Source organism: Centrocercus urophasianus, unplaced genomic scaffold (genome assembly GCF_019232065.1).
Source record: "Centrocercus urophasianus isolate 14NV4802_14NV808 unplaced genomic scaffold, USGS_Curo_1.0 seq_10, whole genome shotgun sequence".
NCBI classification, from domain to species: Eukaryota; Metazoa; Chordata; class Aves; order Galliformes; family Phasianidae; genus Centrocercus; species Centrocercus urophasianus.
In genome coordinates this window covers 16279845-16297289 of record NW_024884142.1, presented here as the reverse complement: position 1 = coordinate 16297289, position 17445 = coordinate 16279845, and the positions used below count along the sequence as shown (strand labels likewise).

The window sequence follows — 17445 nt, the reverse complement described above, 5'->3', positions numbered from 1 at the left end:
ATAAGTGTTCTAACATTCATCTAAATCCTCCCTGCCCTCTAAAGACACAATCAAAAAGTTCGTATCATTCATAAAAGGACTAGTCTGATTTCCAACAGTTTCACTAGGGAGTTGACTCTAATCAGAAAAAATAACTGTAGAGATACAGAAAAAAAGCCAAATCCATGACTGTTCTCTTGTAGGTGGGGGATATGAAGCATGAGCTCATTTCTCCAATGACACTAAAAAGGTCAATGAAATGATGAGAGGAGGGGAAAGCAAAGTATTATCTTACCGGAGTCTCAGCTTTCATCTGGGCCCGCAACTTCCCTCTCATTTCTTTTTCATTGAATTTGGCACTTCTTTTTACATAGACTCCTCCATGCTAGCAGAGAAAGAAATGAAAAGGATTAAATATTTAAATAGTTTAACGTAGAATATTTGATAAAAGAGCAAATAAGATGACAGCAACATTCACCCTTATGACTCACGCTATAAATTGCCCACAAGACAATTTCTGCTAGGATGAAAGCACTTGAAACTCTATTTGCATGCAAGCAAGTTCACAGAATCTGTTTATATAAAGATCAGCTCTACAAAGAATATTGTAAGATGTTTGAAGTGTCTTGTTTAGAGGTGCTGAATAATTGATTGGAAGACAGCAATGGAATCGTCCACAGACAAGCACCTTAACTTGTAGATCGTGGGAAATCACACAGCAGAATTCACTCACAAGTAGTTGCAAGCTAACTAATTCAATGTTATGTGCCTCCTCCTAAGCAGTGACTAATACAAATATTGGAGTTACATGTATTACACCTATACATCCAAAAATTAGCACTCAAGTAACTATCATGGCTCATGAAAATGTCTTCATGTACTTTACTAGAGAACTGAACCTTTAATATGATAAAAACAGAATAAGGGAAAAGATTCCATTGAAGTACTATAACTTAGAACCACTACAAGAAGTTGGACCATTTCTTGGAAAAGATTCATTTTATAACTTGTTTCACACAGTTTATCGCAAAAACTTTAGAAAAGGGATGATGACAAAAGCACGGAAACACACACAAGTATTATAAAGAAATTAAATCTGCTTCATCATATCCCCCTCTTCCATACCTTTGCTTTACATACAGCCTAGCCACATCACATAGTAAACAAACATGCTTCAAAATTAACAACTGATGCAATTAATTAAAAAAAAAATTCAAGAAAAAAAATCTTCCAAATAACAATTTCATCTTTAAATGCTGTCTTCTTAAGGGATTCTCTACCTCTTTCCCTAACTCAGACATACCCTTCTCTGCCTGCCCTGACTGTTGGCACTAGGATTTGTCAGATAATTTCTGTTTATTTGTGGTTTTATATACCACTAATTGAAAGGTGACAATAAAAATTCTAAGAGCTGAACCTCAATCAAATATTTCAGAAGATACAGTATGCTGTAGAAACTACAGCGTTGTGGTGGGTGAAGGTATTGGGTTGAGATATCATCTAATTTGTGCAGAATAGGCAGGACTAAAGCTGGAGGATTAGGAGGAGACAGCCAGAAGAGAAGGCTGTGTGAATGTCTTTGCTTTTTCATGGTGTGGAGCGATGGCTGTGCAACTGTTCAGCTGATGATACTTGATGAGACATATTGCCCTCCAAAAGCTGCAGTGAAAAGGAACAATTCAACGGTGCATTAACTCCAATATTAATAATCTGTATTAGTGTCTGTGCCTCCCTCCATGGTGCAGTGGTCAGCTGCAATGCTTTGTTGTGTAGCTCTGGTTGGCAGGGGATCAGAACTATGGAGGGAACAGAATGCCCAGTCTGCCAAGGCTAGGCTTAAGCAGGATGGTGCACAACAGCAGCCCCAGCACACGAGCAATTTACCAGTATCGGACAGATTTACAGAAAAACCTTCCATCAGCTGTGCAGCAAACACAGCCACGTGCTATCTCCACACTTCACGTGTAAGGCTGTTTTTAATATCTGACAGTAATAAAGGGAAGCAGAAGTCTTATTTTAGAAAGTGACAGCATGACAACTGCTCTGATGAAGGGCAAACTCAGTGTGGTATGAGAAATGAAGCATCTACTGTACAAGAGTTCCATATAATCTGCAAGTCACCACTCTGAGTGAACTCAGCTCAGTTACCTCTAGCATTGACAACAGTCATCTCTCATTCATCAAAGTCTTCCCTTACTTAGCAAATCACTAACCAGCTGAAACCCCTTCTCCTTATTTTAAGATCAGTGAACGTGCAGAAGCCAAGTTACTGCTGCACAGTTTCTGAGGGACACCACGCCAATGACAAACCCAGTGTCTCCACCTCAGACTACTTTCTTGTTCAGAAACAGACCTGTATTTCCCATGTACATGCAAGTATACAGACACTGGACATATGAACAGACAAATAACCCACTGTCACCCTCACTGCATATAACCCAACTAGAAAAGTGTTGCTTTCCCTACACACAGAGATACAAAGCCTACACACAGAGATACACACAGAGATACAAAGAGGCAACATGTCACACTAGCTAAATAATTGGCTAAAATACAGAAACAACCAGAAGTGTACGTGAGCTGATGCTGAACAACAGAAAGGACCTACTTCCTCTGTCAAAGAGTCAAGCAAACTTTCAGAGATCAAAAATATTTATCAAAGTTATGTCCCAGCTTCACCAGGTGGCATAAGATGAATAGGAGCTGGCTGCATTTTGGAGGAGAGATAGGGCAAAACAAATTTTACGTCCATCCAAAAATAATAAAGTTAGTTTTATGAAATCTCACTACCTAATAAATCAAACTCGGAACACAACAGGTTAATTAAGTAGTTCCTTTCTTTTTGTTGCTATGAGATATCTGCCTTCAAAGAAGAATGTCAGTTATGCGACTGTATACAGCTCAAATTCCCCGATTTGTATTGCATTTCCTTTTCAGTAAGAGATCAAATATACGAATGCTTTTCAAAACACGTTTCTGGAAGTATTGTTTTTAAGTTTTTAATTTTTTTTCCGCTGTACTTTAAAAGCCCTTCTCTAGGTCAACAATGGATTATGTTTACAAATATACTTCCTTTGTGCCTGAATTTCGCTCTCCTGGACATCCAGACCACGTTTATTTCCAAACAGGATGTTTACCTGAGGCAGGGAATATGAATTCTGTGAGCATGTCGTAATTACGTGGCTCTGGAAACTTTTAGTGGAGTGTAAGTGACATCACTGACAGAACATCAACAGGAAGGGCAGGAAGTGTTTTATGTTTTTGCACTGTTTGGTGTGATAAAAACAATAAAAATACCTATTAGCGTGTGCTGCAGTCCTGCTGCATCCCGTATCCGTAACCTAAACACATGCATCACCATTGTCAGTAAGCAGCCTTCCATTTATGCCAATGAATTACATTTATATATATTTTTAACTACCTATCTATACAGATAAAAGCATATCCATCACTACATCTCATAGAAGTTGTATGCTTTGAGGAATATGAAGCTGAACAGGTTTACTTATTATTTTTTAATTAAAGCGTAGCTTGTGTATGGATTAATTTCCACAGGAACCTTCTTTTAACAGTCAGTATAGCAGACAGGAAACTGAACACCGGATATTCCACAAAGCAATAGTCATTTTCCAAAATTTTGGAAAAAAAAAAAATTTGGACACCTAGTGAAAGCAGATGGAATAGATATCCTGTCTGTAGTTTAATTAATCAGACTTAAATCATCACCAACGTAATGATTACAGGCAAACTGAAACAGCACGTAGCAGACTGGTCACTGCCTGTTTAGCGGAATCAAAATGCAGAGATCTGGAGTCTTGGTGGGGACAAGAATGAGGGCTACTCAGAAAGTAATGCCTTCTATCTTATTCTGTTGGCCCATGTCAGAGGCAGATGTTGGAGGCATGGCAGCAGAGGCTGAACCTTCCCACCAATATTCCATTACATTTTTTTTCTGAGTGACAGATGGCAGCAGAGGGGCAGTCTGACAAAACGGTGTCTGACATGGAAGTGCGTATGAAGCAAAGGTGTGTTACTGAGTTCCTCCATGTGGAAACAATGGCACCCACTGACATTCTCTGACACTTGCTGAGCGCTGATAGAGATCAAACAGTGGATGTGAATACATTGAGGAGGTGGATGTGGCAACAGGGTGTGAAGTTTTGTATTTATTTAGGGGACTGGGAGAGCAACCTGTGTACCAATAAAAATAAATCACAAATGGTTTTATTTTTTTTCTGCAGCATATTTTTTTCCTAAACAGTACCATTTTAGATGAAAGGATAGCAAGCACGCATGCTTCAGCCTAGCTTTACAGCTCACTCATTGCCTAGGGCACTCATCCAGAGGACAACAAAGACATTCAATTTTCAGGCTGAAAACAACATTGATTGAACCTGATCTACAGGTACCTTGGGGAACACTTGAACTGCTTACACACTGAACAGAAAGCAGGAACCTCAATGGTATCTGTGCTCTAAAATAAAAGTGAGATAGTTCACTCCCTAGAGATGGGCATTTTCGGTGACATGCTCCAAGTCTATGAACCTCTGTAGGCACCTACACCAAATGAAAGCAACATCTGATTACTGGGAAAGGAACTGTTTAAGGCACTTTCTACTTCACACACACTAAATTAAGCAGTTCATGGATCTGAGCCTCCCCTCTCCAACAGCCTTTAAACCCAATCCAAATTGCACTGGTTTATTGGAGGCAAAATATGAGTCAATCAATAACAGCTGTAGTTGACGCCAGCAAAGGGCTGTTCTGCCTCCTTTCCTCTTCCCACCAGTGGTTGTATGCTCAACTTACGGATGCAAGAGTGAAGGTGCTGAGACAGACAGGAACACACAGCCAAAAACAAAGGGACCATAGCTTCCAATTTGCACAAGCTTGGCTCTGTTCTAGCATACAACACCAACATTGGGCATTTCATATTTGATATACAGTTCACAAAGGAAAATTGTTCTATTTTGAATTTAGACTAAAAATGTCAAACACTATCAACAATACATTCCTCAGTAACAGGGAGGGGTAAGTTGCCTATTCTTCACATTTTTCTTTACAAACTAATAAGTTGGTCACTCTGAAAGTAAGGCCTTCTATTTATTTCCACAAAAACTACAACAGATGTACAACAACATTACTTGATACAGCAAATTCTCAGCTACAAAAAGGTTTTTCAGTCACCAACATTAGCTATATTAAGATCCCCTTTTACATTGTGTTAAAACCAAACAATTGAAAAACAAATAGCTCACTAAAAATCCCAGTTTGTGGCATAACAACAAAACAACCAACCATCCAAAAAAAAAAACACCCCAAGAGAGTCTGTTTTCACTTACTGCTAAGTGAACAGCATAGTAAAAAGAACAAAGAACAAAGTATTAGAATATTTTGAAACAGCTACTAACAGATTCTACAGCAATATCTGTAGCTACTAACGCTGCCCACAGCAACTATTTATAAGTAAACTCATTCTTTAACAACTCTCTCAACTCAGCTGCGCATCTAATCACACAGAGTGAAATGAGCTATTTTCACATTCAAATAATCTTAGCTCAGAACTCCATCTTCCCAACACAAAATAAACACATCATACATATTTGACACACACTGAGCAAGGAAGAAGTGAATGGGCTTACCTGTGAAAAATACCACCCGTACAATGGAAGCCACTTTAATCCATCTTTCAAAACATATCGGACATGCCCAAGTGCATTCTGCCTAATTGCCAACATGTCTGCAATAATCCAATCAACTGCAAAGACAAAAGCCAAGAACGTTTAGTTAAACTAGTTTACACCTGCCACTGATGAAAGAAAAAGCACATTTTGTACAAAGAAATATAATTACAGGCTTATGTGCTAGAAGTTCTGATGGAAAGCTCATTAAAGCAAGGCTGGAAAGAGACACAGCAAGCAGATGAGCAGATTTATAAAAGTGTTATGAAAAAATACAAACCTGTACACTGATGATTTGATAAATATATTATATTTTCTTTATTTTTTGGCAAATCCCCATAGATTATTACCTAAAAAATAAAAAATGAAGCATTATTTTATTGGTTATAGTTATTGTATTAGTCAGTGACAAGAGTGAATGAGGTAATTACCTATTTTCTAAGAAAACTGCCAGAGAGCTAGCATCATTAATCCCATTAATTTATCAGAATCCATCATGCATACAATCTATTTATCAACAAGGAAGTTAATACTAATTAATAAGGGCACAAAAAGTTTATTCTGTAATTATGATTCAGCCCCAGAATGGGATCCATGGAAGACAACTTACATTCACAAGATCCCTAATACAATTAAAGTAAAAGCAACCTTCAGACATGCATTAAAACATTGTTTAAGTTCATAAATCTAACATACAGCATATGCTTCATCCAGACACACGGTTATGAGTTCAGTTCAGTTTAAAGCTGTAAGTTCTCCTGAATTAGATAAATAAAAAAAATCTCAACCATTTGCCACAATTTTAGCCATCAAGAACAAGCTAAAAAAAAAAAAAAAAAAGAAAAAAAAAAATCACAAGATGAGAGGGGGAAGGAGAATAGGAATATCTTTAAGTTGGGCTTCAGGTTTTATTATAATTTTGTAATGTTTTTCTCCATTACTTTAAGATTCACTTTTCAACCTTGCAGTTTTTCTCCCAAGTCTATTAGTGGGACAACCTCCTGAGAGTGTGATTAAAAGCAAGATTCAGAATTAGTAATCTGAACAGCTTATAAAAAGGATAAACTCAGGTTTATTTCACATATAAAATGAATGAAACCAGTTCAATTCTGAAGTGAGGAATGTCTATAGCAGTAAAGCAGATACTTTCATTATCTAACTCAGCTGACTTTTCTAATCAGGAACACTTCAGGTAGATTTCCACCCCACTCCCCCAATACTAATAGGCTATATTCTTCGTTTCTAGAAATCAGCTGTATTAAAGACAAATTCTTCTTCGATGGGACAGCACTCACCAAAACAAAAGCACTACTTGGAAACCTTACCCACATATCACCACCACTTCCACAGCATGGGCTGTCTGGATATTTTAGCAAGATGAATCTAATATTCAGAACTTGATCAAAATCACTTAGCGCGCTAGATCTCATATTCATTCTTACAGCATCTCTGAAGAACCTGCCTGCATCTCAGTTAATCTGTTACACCAAATAGATAACTTTTTGTATTGTAACATTATACAAACATCCCACAAAAATCTGTGTTTACATTCACAGTGTTACTTATCTGCAAATACAGCTGCACTGTTAACCAAATTTGTTTTTAGGACAAGAAACAATATCTTGGCAAATTGAGACATTCAGTAAATATGTGAACAAGAGATTGTCCAGTGTACAGTAAAGAGAACATGACTTATTTGAATTTGGAGGAAGGGAAAAGGTTTGATAGAAGAGATCACTACAACCAAAGATCCTGAATGCTATCTGTGCTTTATAAAAGGTAAGAAAATATGAACAAGAGGAAAACAAAATCTGCCCTTGATGCTCTAAGACCTATTCCACAGAAGAAAACAAAATAAAACAGGATTTGAAATGCATAATTTATTATCTTAACTTCTAAAATTTTCTACTTTTAGTGTACAATGTCAAATTCCACTGTAATCAGAACCACAATTCAAAGCACTCACTTGTGACTACTGCATAAGTAAAAAGAAATATAATGGATTGCGTCTGCCAAATATAACAGTTAATCTGTATTACTTTTTATTTCAATAGGATTGGATGCAGTTCACTTTTTAATCCCAGAGGGACACCCTCTCATTGTTACTGTGAGTAGATTTCTGTGTACAACATACAGCCTACCGTAACAGTTAGCCAAAATATGTTTGCATGTAATGAACCAACACTCTGTAACTGCGACAAAACATACAGCCATATGACTGTACAGAACTGAAAAGCTCTATTTATAATTAGTTTTCATGAAAGACAAGAAAGGATATTTTACTTCCGAGTGAAGGAAAGAGTGAGAAAATCTGAAAAATCTATTGTGCCTGCCCTACTGGCTCAGCCTAGGAGAACGCAATAGCTTTAACCGCTCCATCACTCAGTTCAGCAATCTCCAGAAAAGGTTTCCGCAGTTCACTAAAAGCCAGCAAACAGCTATTCACAGATTTGATGTTCATGGTCAGGAAATGAGGGCTACAAACTACATGCCATATATTACAACCAGATAGGAATGGCACCATCCAGCCTTATTGCTTCAAGGTTTCTTCAGCTCTCACAGGACACTCCCGCTCTGCAGGCAGCCATACAACATTCCTTCTAAGAAGCTGCTGCTTTTCTCAACGTTTCCATAATAAATCATGAAGAGTCTTGCATCCTGCACAACAGCTGTCCTTCTCCCTCTCAGATGATGCCCACAGAATTCATCTGCTTGGGGACATGCAGGGGAAAAGTCCCTTCTGAGCAAGCCTTCAATTTCTGTGAATCCAAATAAATCGGAGTACCTAGAAAAATTATAGCTGAAGGATGCAACACAATATTCTTCTTCATGGTCTACAAAAAAAAGCTGACTTTGTGCTACTCCTTGCAGCAATGTCTCCATAGAATTCCCTGCTGCCACAGACCGTGCAATAGTAACCAATTCCTTTTCAGACTGCTAGTGCAGAAGGTATCTGGGGAACACAGTGAAGGCAAGCATTTGAGAACTTTATCAAATAGAAAAACAAGTGTTCACAGTGCCAGGTTATGCACATGTCCCTTTTGAAGCAACCTCAAGAGTTCATAATAGTGGTCTTCCAAGAAGTGCAGGAAGTAGGAACATTTGCAGACACTGTCTGGCCAGCATCAGGCAGAAGGCACAGGATGTAGCTGGAAGGCAGCTTCCAGTTTCAGGAGAAGCTAACACACTGCATTTCAAATATTTTATGCATGATCTCCAAATGCCAACAGCATAAATACATACACATTTCACATACGTATCAGTTTGAAAGACTGAGAAGGTAAATGTGCTGTCTGTCACAATGAAGCAAGAGAGGCACCCATTCATTTGAATAGGTGCTTTCTTGTTTCATTTAAAAAAAAAAAAAAAAAAAAAAAGCAGGAAAAAAAAAGCAGGAAAAAAAAAAAGCAGGAAAAAAAACAAAAAAAGCAGGAAAAAAAACAAAAAAAGCAGGAAAAAAAGCACAATGAAGTCCAGCAGAGAAAAAAAGTTGAAAGGAAGAGCAACACAGCAAGCCAAATTGAACAGAGATTTGAGGGAAAATAGTTAAAATGCAGATTCGTAGTCTATGATTACTGTTGGTATGGGTCTTTCTCATTCATTTATATAGCAGTGCCATCAAACTCAATGCAGACTGGGCTCAGATAAAGGCAAGTGAATGTTAATGGGTTCCCTTCTGTAGAAGGGCCAGGACCCTACTGTCCACAAGCTCAGCAGGCACAAAGCATACCTTGGAGCTGTCAAGGCAGAGAAAGCCACAAGTTCTCCCACAGAGGAAACTTACTAACTCAGTGATAGACCAATCCAGGCATGCAAATTGGGGCTCCTGGGTGATCTGGTAACCCAGCTTCTGCATCCACGGAAGCTTCTGCTTCTTCCAGAGCAACTTATTCTGCCAAGGCTGTAGAAGTGTGGTAGCTCGCAGAGCTATGCAAAGCAGCCCTACATGGAAGCCACACTTAAACACACTGTAATTTGCAAAAGGCTTCACAGCAGCAAGGCAGACACCTCTGAATAAGGTTTCTATTTCTTGCTTAGGAAGCCTGCACACATTAAAGAAAATTAAATAATCATTTAATCACATCCTAGCTGCTACACTGGCCCAACTGGGCCACGGCAAACTAATTCAAGAGAGAAAAGTGATCACACTATCAAAAGTCCTGCATGCAGGCCAACTGGTGACCACAAGAAACTCCTAGCAGAGAGATTACCTTAATACAATAACTGGATGTGGTCAGTCATGTGAGCAGCTCAGGAGCTGACCTACACACAGACCTGGCACCTCTGCTTCAGTGGCAGAAAGGCAGCACAGCTGGCTATTGGTGGTAAAAGCACAAGCCATCTCCTGTGATGTCCCATCAGCTCCCCTCCACCCTCCCTTTCTCCCTGTTCATAGAAACCAGGTATGAACTGTGGAATAACGCTCACTTCTTCACTATTTTTTCAGTAACAGAAGGGATGTGCACTGGAGCACAAGGCAGCAAAAAAGGTGGAGTGTTCAGAACAGGAGAAAAGTTAGCTTCAAGTGCAAAGGCAACAGCAACTGGAGAGATGAATAAAAGCAGAGATACAGTAATGAAACATTCTTTCCCTTTCCTGGAGGAAGACAAGAGAAACAGAAGACTGCAGAAATAAATCCAACACTTCATTTAAAACAATCATATACACTTCATGCATTCAGCTTTGCTCTCCTTAAAACATGCACTTCTCTCCACTTCCCTGTTTGTGCCAGACTACTTTTATAACTTGGACTGCAAGCTCTTCAGAACAAGAGCTTCTTTGTTAGCTGTGCACTGCTACAACTGGAGTGCTTATTAAAATAATTGGTATCCTAGGATGCATTTTGCATCTTTTTGGCAAAGAGACTGGAAATAATTTTGTGGTGAAAGGGAGGAGTTTGCATCAACAAACCTCCTAAGGAACCGCTAGATATGGCTCTGAAGTCAATGCACAACCCTGGGCAAGCTGACTTCTGCAGCACTGCTGCTGTGGTAAGAGAGCTACTGTAACAGTATGTGAATTCCAACACTACAGGTATCATGTGGGAAGTTGTTTAAATTCCCAGTTCTCCTAAAATGCTGTCTGGTGACACAACCAGCTGTTCTGAGCTTCTCAACAAAGTATCTCAGAGCACAGAATCTATTTGTCCTGCCTGACAAGGAGCAGGCTCAAGGCAGGACACAACTAGGGGCCCCTGCTTGATGCCACAGATTTCACAAGTTTCCAGATGCTTTACTGCAAGTACTTAAAAATGGTTATTTCTTCACAGGAGACAGGTAAGCACTTTTATTTTCATTTAACAAATCCACATCTCACTTTTCTATACCAGAAAGATACAAAACTTCCCGCAAGCAGCAAACAGGATGGTTCCAGCATTTTACAGCCTCATAATACTGCAAAATTACTTTTAAATAATATTTTTCTTAAAAATCCTTTTAGATCACATACAGTTTTTCAGGAATTATATTATTGCTACACCTCATAAGCTCTTTAGTCAAAGAGACTATCTTAACATAAAATTGCACAAGTCCAAGGTCAACTGTTCAGGCTCGGCACCAAACCAGGCGGGGAAATATTGGTGGTAGGTGGACAGCTGGACTAGATGACCTCTTTTCCAATCTTGATGATTGCACGATTCAAACCATGAAAACATTTAATATTTTTAATAAATTAGTAATCAAGAAGTAAAACTTCATAATCGTGTGCATTCCACTACTTCGTATTCGGACAGAAAAAAAGACTTTCAAATAATTAGGTTATAAGAAGTAAGTCCTCTAATTTTCTAGTTGGTTATACAGTAAGTTACTTAACTTTCACTGTAGTCAGTCAGTAGTTGGTAGTTTCACTGCCACCACTGCACCATAGTAAATCATGCAATGGCAATAACTAACACACTCATTCCAACATAGGAAAAAAACCCCATTGTTCTGCAAGATGAAAGAGGCATTTATTATAGATGAGCACTATCATTCATTTAACTGGACTAGTTTTGTTAGTAATTCCTGCTTGCCTGGATCTTTTACAGATGCTACACGGAAGACCAAGACATTAAAGACCTCTAGAGAAGCATTACCTGCCTGTTTTTATAGCCCTTCTCAAATCCTCCTACAGTGATTTACAACAGAACACGACAATTTTATTCACAGATTTATTTCCAATCTGATCAAAAGACTAATTTCGGAGGGAACAAGTTGTCACAACACAAAATATGTCGGGGCAATTTCAGTTTGTATTTAGTTAAACAACGATTCTCAGCTACATAGATTCAGATATGGAACATAACCCAGAAGTGGAAGCTCTTGGCTTCTGGCGTAGCTCAGTGCTGCAGAATGGGATTCACAACACCACACTACTGAGCCTGCCAGCTTTGAATTGCCAGGATATAGGCCGCTGAAAACAGATGCAGATCTTAAATCCCATCCTGCCCTAACACAGTGCTCAGTGCTTTCAAAAGGTTCATCTGAGGACGGGGGATTCTCTTTTCTGAAAACTCACTGCTAAATGCAGCTTTTCAAAGAAGTGTACGTAGAAAGAACTGAACTGCTACAGTGCATCGGTACAGCCTGTGCTCATAAACTCATTAAGCTGAAGAGAGCACCATCATTTCTTCCTTTTTATTTTTTTAAATAGAAAAAAAAGAGCTCAAACTGTTTTCGAGGTTCCCAGCCCTTCCAGCATACATTCAATACCATTTGAAAGTGCTCTTGTTTCTTTAAACAAATACTGCACATATTTCAGATACATATAACATACGTGATGTGAAAAGAGATTATTTATAAACTGAGATTTTCACAGAAGGGTTTTTTTTTTTTTTTAACATCTGGCACCTCAGTATGATGCACAGCCTGCACATGCCTTCCAGCACAAGAGTGGAAAGAAGTTTCATGTGTTTCATTATAAGAGAATGATATTCCCATACAATCCTTAGGCATCTCTGAAGATTTTTTCCTCAGATTTTTGTCATTTCCTTAAAAGAAAGGAAAAAATGACCCACATTCAATGTAACTATTGTTCATGTTGCTACTCTTCTGTAGTAGAAAATACGTAATGTCTTTGCCCCCACAATTAAAAAATTACAGCACATATTCTGAAAACTTAATCCTTTGGCATCTCGCACCAGCAAGAAGCAAGAAACCTTGTGTTGTGATGTTATTCAGTGTTGCTCCAGCTAGAGCTCTTAATAATGAGTTCCAAAATGGCTTTTAACCGTGAAGGACTCCAAGGAAGAGTTCATTAAATCCTTACCTGTAAGATTTGTACAAGTGAGCACACCAAGTACAGACTGAACTGGTACAACATTATCAGCAAGCCCGCAAGCACAGGGAAGGGGAAGATGAAGAAATCACTTTCACTGGAATAACCCCTTCCATACATTTTTTTCAGTACGTATTTAGAATTTAAGCACAATGGGATTCTATGAAGAGGCAAACCCACCTTTACAGAGCAGAAGATACCATACAGGAAGGCGTCTGAGCTGGCTCTAATTTGGCTCCAGACTCAAATACAGCAAACTTGAGTCAGGTTCAAGAAAACCTGAAGTTAGCATCCCTGTCGTACCTTCCTGCACCACCACAGCACAGAAATGAGCAAGTTCACCTGCACCTCGCTCAGCACTGTGCATCATGTTTGCTTATGCAAGAGGAATGTGCATGCCCTCCAGATTGCCAAGTAGCTTCAGAAAATGGGACCAAATCTTCAAACTCAAGAGGAAAACCAGACTCTAACTACCACAATACAGTTGGAAGTCAGACTGTTTTTCTTCACGTTTAGGTACCTGCTTAAATACAGGAGCTCAACAAAATCATAGAGAGTTTCACAACCGAAGCAAAAAAAGAAAGACATCAAACTAGCATGAAGCGTACAGTTTTCTAGTCTCACACTGAGGAGCTAACTGCAACAGGGCAGATGACAAGCAGCAAGTGACAGATACGAAATGAAGAAAAGAAGAAAATAATTTCCGTTTTTCATCCCAAATCTCTTCAGAGCATAAATTCAAACTGACAGAACAAAGATTAAAGAATACATTTCCCCAGAGTAGTTATGCTTCCTTATAACTGTAACATCAAAATCTTTGACATCTGAGCCTACTTTACCTAATATAACTAAAACTGAGGAAAAAAAAAGAGACATTCTGTAAGCCTGAGGTAAATAGATTGCAATAACTGGAGTCAAACATTTAACTAGGAATAGAACCTTCTCTTCGCAAGAGTCTGATGGTACAGCAGCAGGAGAAAAACTTTTCAATTAACAATCACCCTTATGTAAAATATCTGGATATGTTATGCAAGAAGAAGGAAAGAACATGGAACAAAGAAAAGAAAATTGTATATCAAGAACTCCATGGACCACCAAAACATCGTTAAGCACAAAAAGAGAAAAATGTGTGAGTTATATGTATAAGTTTAAAAATGCTTTTTCTTTTTTTAATGTGATAAATAACAACTGTACTTGCAGAGGTAACAAATCAGGCAAGACTTGCACAACTTACATTAAGAACTGAATACACTATAAGGCTAAACACATTTTAATTTGAATATCTTAATAGAAAATTTAGAAGTCAAACTACGAGGTTGTAAAACTCAGTGGCTAAATACTTGGAATCTGAACTTTTTAAGTGCTTTTAACCCCTATCCTTTGATCCTCTTCATACCTGACAAGCACTGATTTTTTTTATTATTATTATTTTTAGGATTTTCTGAGGTATACATCGCTGTTTTTAAAATGTAAATACACACAGCAGAATGAGGGGAAGCAGCTTTAAACTGGAAGAGGATAGGTTTAGACTAGATATCAGTACAAAATTCTGTAGTGTGAGGGAAGTGAGACACTGGAACAAGTTGCCCAGAGAAGATGTGGATGCCCCTTCCCTAGAAGCACTCAAGGCCAGGCTGGATGAAGCTGAGAGCAACCTGGTCTATGGGAGGTGTCCCTGCCTATAGCAAAGGATTGGAACTAGATGGTCTTAAAGGTCCCTTCCAAACCATTCTATGATTTTATGATATTAGTTTTAAATCAAATACAGTATTAGGTAAGGCTGACATAAAATTCAGCTTCAGTTGTGATTTGTCAGTTAGAAAATAAATGTCAGGCAAACCTCCACATAAAACTTCTGAATTATGAACCCAGACAGCAGTAGTTTTGGTGCAGGTAACTGACAACTTGTTTCTAAAGCAGCTAATGAAAGAGTAAACAAAAACTGCTATTCAAATATCAGAGGGTGGGATGGAGAGCAGAAGCTGCAATGACCGTGCTATATCCCCACATTACATTCTCTCCAGATTGTCCCTGTGCCAGAAGCTGCAGCATATGACAATCCCAGATGATGTCCAAAAGAACCGGTGTCACGATGGATTTTCACCTTCACGGCAGAAGCCAAAGGCAGTCAGAACAAAAATTAAGATATATGCAAATATATCTTCATTGAAATCTAAAAAAGAACGAGCGCAAAGCTTACGTACCTCATGTATCTATTTTTGTTGCCTCACACCACAGCTGAATGTAAGAGTCTAAAATTAGATATCCATTTCAGTGTGAAGGCAGAATCCCTTAGGCTTAGCAGGTATCATTTAATTTCTTCTACTACAGCACACAGGACTTTGTTGTAATACTATAAAAGACATGCACACCTGGTGAGAGCTGCTGTCTGAAATCTCTAATGAGATGAGCCGGAGCAAGCTGTCTTCACAGAGCCAGCACCACAGCAAGAAAATTTCATTGCAAAGAGCAGGGCTTCTTTCTGAAGTTTACCACACAAAAATGATTGATTACATTCTCAGTTTCTCTCTTAGCACAGCACCAATCCCCAGACGTTCATCACATTCCCTGGATTTATTTCATTACTTCTACCCTTAGACAAACGATAGCTTACAATTACCCTTACCCCTCAACACGCCTCCCCCAAGAGCTAACAGCTTCACATCGTGCCTGCATCACCTACAAGAGCTGCTGTTGCCCATAAGCCAAGCACAGAGCAGGACTAAAAGAGAAGATGCAAGTCCCCCCAAGCTGCTCCTCCTGCTCTTGGGGCTTGCCTTACCTGCAGCAATGTGCCTCCCAGCTCCAGCACCTCTCACTACTCACTCCCCCATCCTCCAAGCTGTCAGGCCAGCTCCAGGGGGGAGAGCTCAGACCTCACACACACATCTACAGAATAAGGCTAAAGAATGATGAAGTGCAGCTACAGGCACCTTCTTTGCAAACACAATCATGGAATGATGAGAAGCAGCATTTCCTTCTAACTTTCTGGTTGAAGCATTTGCCCAGGTGTTCATCCTGAGGGCACTCAGCCCCTGTCACATCTCTGGACAGAAAGCAATTAGAAAAGGAATTTTTTCCCTCCTCAACAAAGCTGTCTCACCAGTGAAGATGCTGCCCTGGGAATAAAGACCAACACAGGCCTCCTAACTCTCACTTCTAAACAGAAGGCTGTAATAGTGAGCATCTCTATCCTCACCTTTTGCACTGAGCTCTCCTCATAGACCCTCTCAGGAAGCCAAGCACAGAGCCCAGGCTCTACTTTGCAGGATAGCACAGTCAACAGTTCAGTAGTACAGTGTCTCTGCGAAGTTTTAGTATGGCTCAAATCCTAAGTAGTTTCCAATCTTGCTGAAACATGGCAGTACAAGCTTCAATATGAACCTAGGAAGTGTGTTTCGTTGCTTACCTGGGATCTCACGTTTGTTTTTTTTTTTTAATAAATCATTGTTAGAAACATCACAGCTCTGCAAAACAACACTGAGGTTGCATTTGATTCCAACAGCCCTTCCAGAGTCCTGTGTTGACAAGGAAAAACAGAATTTCATGACGCCTTTAACAACAGCACCACTTCCAAAAATTCCTGTTCAGAAGGAAGTGGGGGTAGGGCAAGAGAGCTGACACAAGCACTGAACAAAATCCACGCACTTTAATTCAGTCATGGATTTTGTTCAATTGTCAAATCTTTCAGATGGAAAATGATCCTTTAGGAAGCAGGACCAAGTGATGATTTCTTTATTATTTCTTCACCGTCACTCTATACAAAATATCAAACACAATTACAACAAAGAACTGAAGAACATTTAGTCCTCAGCTGACCTGAAACATGCGCACAAACACAATAGGCATTAATTTCATCACCCTGACAACAACTGGGATAAGATGCTAAGAGTGGTAGGGAGATGACACCATTCATCATGCTGAATTACTGGTCCTTTCAGCCCTTCAAACATCCTAACCAAAGGCACATTCTCAGTTATTTCAGTTTCCAAATTCCATGCTAAGATGTGATTGTTTATTGTCTGTGCTGTCTGGATGCAGGAATCTGAACTCCCCTAAAGCAGCGAAGACAAAAGCAGTCAATCACACTGTTCACATGCTACAGGATGACTTGGAAACTTGGGGCCAAACCTACAGCTACCACAAGCAAATGCAAGTTCTCCAAAGCACAGGAACTGCACCTGTTTGCATCATTGACTGCTTTGCCACATTGCTGATCAAATCAACACTCTTCACTCTAAGACTTTCTACTCACTCCACACTGAGTTCAGGCATTTCATATATATCCTTCCCAGAAAAGTGTATAGTAGCACCTTCTGCAGCTTCCAGCAGGACAGGTGAGATTCAACATAGCTGCTCCCTGCTCCACTTTTCAATAGACCATCTTTACAATTTTGCTTTGCTATGACTTTATAATCCTGGAGACTGTTTGAAGAGTGCCACACGTAGATGAATTTTATATATTTATAGCTCCTTAATAAAATTCATGGATATTTGCCAAGCTGCAATTGCACCAACAAATCTACAGAAC

The 17445-nt window shown here is 39.1% G+C and overlaps 1 protein-coding gene across 1 annotated transcript in view; it reads right to left on the bottom strand.

Annotated features, from left to right (window-relative positions):
* The window catches only part of AGPAT5 (1-acylglycerol-3-phosphate O-acyltransferase 5), a 56134-nt gene that overhangs the window by 35412 nt on the left and 3277 nt on the right, over positions 1-17445 (bottom strand). The window contains exons 2-4 of the mRNA XM_042821837.1: positions 5941-6010; positions 5622-5737; positions 275-364 (exon numbers count right to left, since the gene is read on the bottom strand). Of these exons, the coding sequence (XP_042677771.1) occupies positions 275-364; positions 5622-5737; positions 5941-6010 (276 nt within the window). The remainder of the gene's footprint in view (positions 1-274; positions 365-5621; positions 5738-5940; positions 6011-17445) is intronic.